Source organism: Pteropus alecto, unplaced genomic scaffold, assembly GCF_000325575.1.
Source record: "Pteropus alecto unplaced genomic scaffold, ASM32557v1 scaffold24, whole genome shotgun sequence".
NCBI classification, from domain to species: domain Eukaryota; kingdom Metazoa; phylum Chordata; class Mammalia; order Chiroptera; family Pteropodidae; genus Pteropus; species Pteropus alecto.
Window position 1 is genome coordinate 1,028,739 of NW_006439192.1, and position 8,176 is coordinate 1,036,914.

Genomic DNA, 8,176 nt, shown 5'->3' on the forward strand with positions numbered 1-8,176 from the left:
TGACGCAAGAAACAAGGAATCACCGAAATGAGGGAAGTTGTGAGAAGTCAAGAATGACATCTGAGCTGTAAAGTTCACAGGTCTGGTGGTGGGAAGATGAGGACAGTCCCTTTGGGTGACTTCTAATTTCATAATAACTTATGTAACAAGACTGGCTAAGACGGGGGTGTTGAGGGTGTTGAGGGTGTTGAGAAATATCTGTCTCAGAGCATGGAAAGGAAAACTTGCTAAGGGAATAGAGAGGCCTGCCGGGCTGTGCTGAATGCAATTCTGAGCTTTGTGGTCATGCATTCAACGCTGCGGCTGTGCTGAAGCACGGATGTGTAGTGGGGCAGCTGGGTTTGGGGTTCTCCAGCCAAGCATGTTGGAGAGGGAGAGGCAAGGGAGTTGCTACAAGTGTTTGCACAAGACTGATGAGGATAATAATGGCTATGGAATCTTTGCTGTGGGGTAAGTGGGGACTGCACGCAGGAGCATCAGAAAGGAAAAACATAATGGTACTGATAACTGGACATCTCGATGAGAATGAGGAATTCTTGAAGAAAGGGTCCTAGGAGAGGAGGTGGGAGTCAGAGTGTGGGACATCAAGAATTCTGGTTACAGAAATTCCTACTGAGAAACCTAGGTCTCCCAGCTTGGGATGTGAGGAGGGGTACCCACGTGGAGAGGAAGGAAACCAGTTGTATGCAGGGGCCATTCAAATGAGGGCCAATATGGAGGATAATGAGAGTTACCCTGGGCCAAACCTGCATAGGCACTGAGGTTTCAATGGGGGCAAGAGAGACAAGGCTCCTGACCCTAAAAGATAACATCTAGTGCTCGAGATACTTTTGCCCTGAGAGCAAGTTTCAACCAAAGACACACACACCAAAAAATTCAATGTAAACAGCCTTTTGGACACACTTTACTTTAATAAACAAAACTACGTTCCTCAGAGTTAGTATCCACATTATTAAATCTCATATATGGATGGGCGTAATTTATAGAAGTTCCCCAAAATCAAGTTAGTTCTCAAATGAGAATGATTTGCCACAACCAAAGGTACCCCAAAATATATCCTTCAAGGTAAAAAGCAATTCCAAAAAAATTTTTCAAAAATGTTCCAAGTGACTCCAATAACATGGAAACAAGTAGCCAGCCCCTCAAGGTCACCTCTTTGGAGGAAGCAGAGGTTAACTGCTAAGTCCTTTTCTCTACTTTCACCCCATCTCAAATTCACATCCCCCCTACCCAAGACCTCACCCCAAGGGCTAGATTTGTACATCCAATCAACTGCCTGTGTGACATCTCCACGTGGACAGCTAAATGGCCTTCACATGCCCACCTCACACACACATACAAAATCCGTTCTGCCTCACACACAAAATCCGTTCCTTCCTGTCTACTCCACCTCGGATAATGATGACCCTATTCTTCCTGCCACCCAGGCCAAGAGCCTGTAGTCACTCACTGTCTCTCTCCCTTACACCCCATATCCAATCCGCTGAGAAATCCCACTGGCTCTACTTTTTAAGTATGACTGAATCTGCTCGTTTCTCACTACGTCCACTGTTAACACCATCATCAGGCTGTGACCACCTCTCGCCTACAAGGCCCCACTCGCCTTCCACCCTTGCCTAGCCTCAGCCTGCTCTCCACGCACACAGCCACCTCACCCCTCGACTTGCTCCAGTGGTTCTCCAAGTCCTGCCAGGCCCAGCAGGACCCAGCCACCACGGGCCCTCAGTGACCTCGTGTGCTACCTGTCCTTCTCATCCTGCCCTCTGGGCACACTGGCTCCTTCCTGGTCCCCAGACAACCAGCCATGTTCCATTTTGGGGTCTCTGCTGGTACCCATCTTTTCTACTGGAACACCTTTTCCCCAAACATCCTCATAGCTCACTCTCAGATCATCCTGACCATCTAAAGTAACAAGCCTGCTGCTTTGTCTTCACAGCACAGGGCACGAACATATTTTATTACACAACGTTTTTTATTTTCTTGATTGTCTGACTCACCAACTAGAAAGCAAACTTCAAGGGTCTTTGTTTCATTCACTGCTGCACCCCTAGCACCCATGACAATGAACAAATGAACTCTGAAAAGAACCAGTTACCAAAAAATAAAAATTAATTAAAAAATTAAAGAACCAGTTACCCTGTTTTATGGTTTTACTTTATATAAAATCCTTTCCCTTCTCCCTAACTGACCTCTTCCTTCAAGATGTCTCCTTTCCACATTCATAGAAGCTGCAGCCATGGTGTCCCAATCTCCCAAAATAAAGACTAGCAGTTTACCAAGCTGCTCCCTGCTCCCTTTCACCAATCATTCAATATACCCTCACAAAAGAACTGTCTTTGTTCAATAACCCTTAACTGGCTTCTAGAGTCACTGTTTCATTAGTAGGCCTCAGTTACCACATAAATGATGACCATCAAACTATAGCACAAACTGGTTGCCAATAAGACATGGGCTCTTGAAGCTTCTATTTGAGAACTGAATTCACTCCTTTGGTTTCTTCTTAAAATAAAAAAAAAAAAAATTAAAAAATTATATATAGGTATGTATGTATGTATATATATATATACACATATACCCATCAAGTTTGAAAAATAGGAACAAAAAAATGCCCATAACCTTTTTTTACTTCTTTTACTTCTTTACTTGTACTTATTTACTGTAGCAAATTTCTATCATTTTCATATTTTTTACATATATATATAATTTTGCAGTCAAAAACAGTGTATTACATAATTTTGTATTTTGCTTTTTCCACTTATCATTGTTAAGATTTTTCTCATGTTGCAGCACAGTTTCCTAACTACAGTTAATGGCTACAGAACAGTCTATCAAGAGGTTGAACCATAATCCAATTAATCATTCCCCTGTAATTATTATTTCTAGTTTTCCATTACTAGAAACAATAAAGCAAAGTACTCCTTTATGCATTTAGCTTTTTTCCTTCCATTGGATTATTTTATTAGGATAAAGTCCCAGATGTGAGATTACTGGGCTCAAGGGTAGAAATAGTTTGTTGACTCTTAACACCTAAAGCCATGCTGCTTTCCCAAAGAGGTGCCCCGCTCACATGCGATGGTAACACAGAAGTCACTCCCGACTCACCCTCTTCACGGCTCCTTCCCCAACGAGCTTCAGCTGCCTCACTTCTGTCCTCAGCTCCTCACAGGACAGCCATGGTGAGCAGTTTTTCATCTGTCCCATTCTGAAGTATCCATAGGGACAGTGACTGGGGTCCCCGGCAGAACGGCGAGGGGAAATGAAAAACTGATCAAGGCAGAGGTAGAGGAGCATGTTCATGAGGACCATGGCCAGCAGCAGCCCCACCACAGGGGGCAGTTCCCTGTGGGGTGGACTTTTTCTACCATCCTGGGGGTTCTTTTCCATGTTGTTATCCTCTGTAATTTCCTAAAATATAAAATGAAACAAGAAGTAATAACAATCAGTTTTTATTTCCATTAAGGTGTTTTGATGACAAAGGATTAAAGGTGACACACCCTCTATGCCTCTTATACTCAAGGATACTGTACACTGTAGTGTCATTGTGAGGAGGAAAGAAGGTATTGAATACTAGGCTCAAACTAAATGCTCAGTGTCAGCTGCTCTGATAATCATTATTTTGTATTACAAACCAGTCTGGGTTCATCTATTTTAGATTTAATTAGAAGGGAGGTGTCTGTGTGTGTGACTTTGTCTTTGACCCTCCCACAGTGTTCAAACTATGTAGATATTCAATGAAGAGGTGAATATAAAATATAAAATGAAATGATGTAAAATGAAAGCAAACTGTGGATCTATTAGACCAGTGGGGCCAGGGCAGAAGACAGACAAAGGAGAGCAACAGATTAGCTAGGGGTGTGGGTAGAGGCCAGAATGCTGAACCCAACTAACGAGTTGGGATGTTGCTTGGAAACTCAAAAGCTCTTTATGTTTTTAAGCAGCAAAGGCAGGTGTGAAAGTTCTATTTGGGGCAGAAGGGCCTGAGGCTGGGAGCATAGTTAGAAGGTCCTGGCAATGATCCGGAATAAGGGCTGAAGAGTATGTGAGCTAGAATAACGGTGGTGAGAATAGAGAGAGCATAACATAGAGGTGATCTTCACACTAAATAAACACCGATAAGGCATGGACGTTCACCAGTGGAATGGACTCGGGCTCTGGCACTGTCCGGTGTGCGGCCTGTGTTGAAGGTAGGCATTATAGCTTTAGCTGTTGGATGGTGGAGGGGATGGAAGGAAGAAGGCTGAGGAAGGACCCTGGACATGGGCAGTTTGACACTCAGAGTGCTAGAGGCAGAGGCTTTTTACGAACCAACTGGAAGCATATCAATACTTTGACAAGGGATATGGCCATAACAGTTTGTGCCAGCTGAATATCAGCACTGGGATGCATGGGGAACACCAGTGACAGAACTGACCCTGTGCTTCATGTGTCAGAGACGCCTATGACATGAAGCATTACCTTCCAGGTACACCTTCCTTTTACCAGCTCAGGTCTCTATCCAGACGCCTGGGTCTGTCAGTATTCTGCTTGGGCCTGGGCACTGGTTTGAAAGTACTCTGCCACAAAGTACCATAAAGGAGGTTTGTTAAATAAAAAATTGCAATTATTTATGTAGAAAAATGGCAATAGTCCAAATGGTCCACCTCCAAGGACTCCCCTTGTGCCTGGATGTCACTCAGGCTCCTGATCCCCAGGATGGTGCAGCAGCTGCAGGGAAGTCCTCCTGCAGCTCAGCCCCCACCACTGAAGCCCAGTCAGTTGTTTTCTGGGCTCAGAGCCCCTAGTATCCTCACCAGCCTTTCTTTGGTCCCAATCTGTTCCTTCTATCTCCATCATTCATCTTATATTAAGCAGCTGCTACATGCCCAGTCGTTCTCTAGGCACTAGGGATATGCGAGTAAATGAAACAGATGTAGTTCCTATTCTCTTGGAGCTTATGGAGAAGCCTAGTGGGGAAGACAGACAATAAACAGGTAAACAAAAGTTTATCATTATATATTGATGAGGGTTCAAGGATAGAGAATAACAAAAAGGAAGTTCTCTGGATGAAGCAGTCCCAGAAGATTTCTCTGAGGATGTGACATTCACACTGAGTCTAGAAACCAGAGAGAAAGCAGCCACAAAAAAAAAAAAAAAAATTCAGGAAAAGACAACTCTTTCATACCTTCTGCTGGAAAAAGTCCAATCCACCTGCCATTCATCGAGCTGGAACAAAAGACACCGATCAAGCCACCTGCAAAGTTAACAGGAAACAGCACTTCTCTTGAGGACACACTGCAGCTGTAGTGTCAAACAACCCCCTTCTTTGAATGACTGCTGTCTCACTCACTCAGAAACTTTGTTCTCTGAATCACCAGAAACTTTGCAACTCAAAGTCCTATCAAGTTTGACCTGAGGTCAGGTCAAACTTTTTTCTGTAAAGGGTCAGATAGTAATTATTTAGGTTTAAGATAGGTTTGGGGGCCAAAAGTTGAAATTGAGTTGATAACCACATAATTGTGACTTGTGGTGCAAGGAGCAGAAGTGAAAAATGTAAGAGGCTACGTATTGTCTGCCACAGTTATTCGACTGTCACCAGAATGTGAAAACAGCCCCAAACACTACATAAACAAATAAGCATGGCTTCATTCTAATAAAATTTTATTTACAGACAATGAGATTTGAATTTTATATAGTTTTCATGTGTCACAAGACTATTCTTTTGATTTCCTCCACCCCCAACATTTAAAAAGATAAAAATCATTCTTAGCTCACAGGCTACAGAAAAAAAAGTTGGCCAAGCCCTGATACTATACCTCTGGGTCTGTTGCAGGCCATATTTCCATTCTATGCATTCCCTCTATGTAATCTCATCCATGAACATGGCTTTCATGGCAATGTAAACGCTGATTTCCAAGTCTCTACTTGTGGCCCAGATCTTTCCCCTATACTTCACTCAGCTGGCTCTTCAAGGTCTGGGACATGTCTCTCCTATCCCCAGCCCCTTCCTCCTGGGTTCCTTCTCTGTGACAGGCACATGACCCACCTGCTCACTCAAGTCACAAAACCTCCATCCCCTAACCTCTAAACCAATCAATCATCACGTACAGTCAATTCTATCACCCAAATCTCTGTCAGATCTATTCACCTCTCCCTTCTTGGTATCCCAGCACGGTCTAAACCACCAGAATCTTCCGTGGGCTTCTGCAACAGTTTCCTACATGGTCTCCCACTTTCTTTTCCAATGCATTCTCTGCGCAGCAAATGGGATCTTTTTTTCTTTCCTGAAATGTGTCAAGCACAGAGAAAACTAAAAAATAAGATCATGAATATCCATTCGGTTTTGTCAAGTAACACTGCATCATACATTTTAAAGATCTTTTTTAACGATATAAAATATTATATATATATAGTTGAAGCCCCTTTGGATCATTCCTAGTCCTATTTCACAAGTTGGTGTATGTCGTAATGGTCAAACTGTGGTCCCTGGACCTGCAGCAGTAGAGTCATCTGGGAACTTGTGAGAAATGCAATTTCTTGAGTACTCACTCCAGACATATTGAATCAGAAACTGTGAGGTGGGGCCCAGAAATCTGTATTTTGACAAGTCCTCCTGGTGATTCGGAAGCATGCTAAAGTTTGAGAATCACTGGTGCATATAACTCCATATGTGCATATTTATTTTCACCATGAGCCCATCTCTTAAAGAAGGCTATAGCCAACCTCGACATCCAGCGGGCTTTTTTTCTTTTAAAGGTATATTTCTAACGTAGGCTGCCCAGAGCTCAGGATAAGGCTGTGTGGGCAAAGAAACCTTGCCCGGAAATAAGCAAAAAGATACTAAAAGTTCACCTGAAAATTATATGTTACCCCAATAAACTTTTTAAAAAAGACACTAAAAGTTACTTGTTCTTAAAAAAACCGGGCAAGTTAAGGAATAAAGATTGTAGTGACCATTAGTTGGGTAGGAGAAATTCAGGCACTGTGTAGACACAAAGGATTGCTAACATTGATAGGAAAAAGTTGGTAAACCAGGAAAAAAATTGAGAGCCACTGCTCTACACTCATGGCTTAACTAAAAAAAAAAAAAAAAAAAAAAAGACAAGAAAAGCAATGGAACATAATTAGTGTTTTATCAATTTACAAAATATTGTATACAACCATAGAAGAAACGAATTAGCGTCAATAAAATTTAAGAGTAGAATCCTGTTCTGCCAATAAAACGTAAGTTACATTAAAATAATTATTTTAAATATTCCAGATCCTGACGTAGCCTTAAGGTTCTATAGTAAAGGCAAAGGACGGAGAAGACAACATTACTAAATAAAACAGCTAATTCTTCCTTTCCAAAAAGAGCAGCATACGTTTACACCTAACACAAAGCTTGCACCTAGAGGCTGCTAGCAGTGCGGGCACGAATAAAGCCGGGGCGAAGGGGCTGAAGCCTGACTTTTCATGTCCCTCTCGCACGCCAGGCAGGACGCAGAAAGGGCTGCACAGGTGGGCACTAGCTGCCCCGCGACAACGTGGCCACCGGCTGGACTCCCAGCAAGCCGCCCAATAAATAGGCATGGAGCAGCTGCTCTAACTTAGGAAGCAGGCCCGGGCAGGGACGGGCCCCGAAGGAGGCTGAGCTGCCCTCCGCACCTGCCTACACTACGGCCCCGATCTACCCCGTGGCGCACCCAACTATTTCTCTTCCTGCTAACCGCACAACGGGACCCAACCCGCCGCGCCTACCTGCAGCCCCTGGCCGGACTTGCAGCCTTCCACGCCTGCGCGACCGGAAACGAGCTGCTGAAAGACCAGCTTGAGGCTGCCCCCTCGTGTCCGCCGCCCTCAGCGCACCTGGAGGCCGGGCGCTACAGGGCAAAGCCGGAGTTTGAGCGCATCGCGGATTCCAACTCAGGTGCACAGATCGGTCAGTTTTATATTCTGACTTCTTTCAGAGCGTGTGAGGACGATGATATGTTGACCTATTATTGTTTTAGCCTGGAAGCTCAGGCTTGGGCTGGGTACAGTGGAGAGATGCTTAACATCCAGACCCTTCAAAAAGCTCCCAGTCAGGACAAAGCAGGGATTTCCAAAGGCTGGTCCTCAGACCAGATGCTGATGCTTCACATTGCCAGAGAAACTGTTAGACGTGAACGTTCTCGGCTACATCCCAGATTTGGGGGCGGTGGCGGGGCGGGGAGGGGGG

The 8,176-nt window shown here is 44.1% G+C and overlaps 1 protein-coding gene across 6 annotated transcripts in view; it reads right to left on the reverse strand.

Moving 5' to 3' along the window:
* The window catches only part of POMK (protein-O-mannose kinase), an 18,567-nt gene extending 10,797 nt beyond the window's left edge, over window positions 1-7,770 (reverse strand). Inside the window, exons 1-6 of one of the 6 annotated variants that reach the window (XM_025049969.1) lie at window positions 7,717-7,770; window positions 6,125-6,260; window positions 5,162-5,230; window positions 4,791-4,943; window positions 4,132-4,203; window positions 3,103-3,405 (exon numbers count right to left, since the gene is read on the reverse strand). In XM_025049969.1, the coding sequence (XP_024905737.1) occupies window positions 3,103-3,384 (282 nt within the window). In that variant the 5' untranslated portion in view covers window positions 3,385-3,405; window positions 4,132-4,203; window positions 4,791-4,943; ... (1 more) ...; window positions 6,125-6,260; window positions 7,717-7,770. Of the gene's footprint in view, window positions 1-3,102; window positions 3,406-4,131; window positions 4,204-4,790; window positions 4,944-5,161; window positions 5,231-6,124; window positions 6,261-7,661 lie in introns of all 6 variants that reach the window. The other 5 variants (XM_006916257.3, XM_015592791.2, XM_015592790.2 and 2 more) reach the window with 5 other exon arrangements.
* Between the last annotated feature and the right edge of the window lie 406 nt (window positions 7,771-8,176).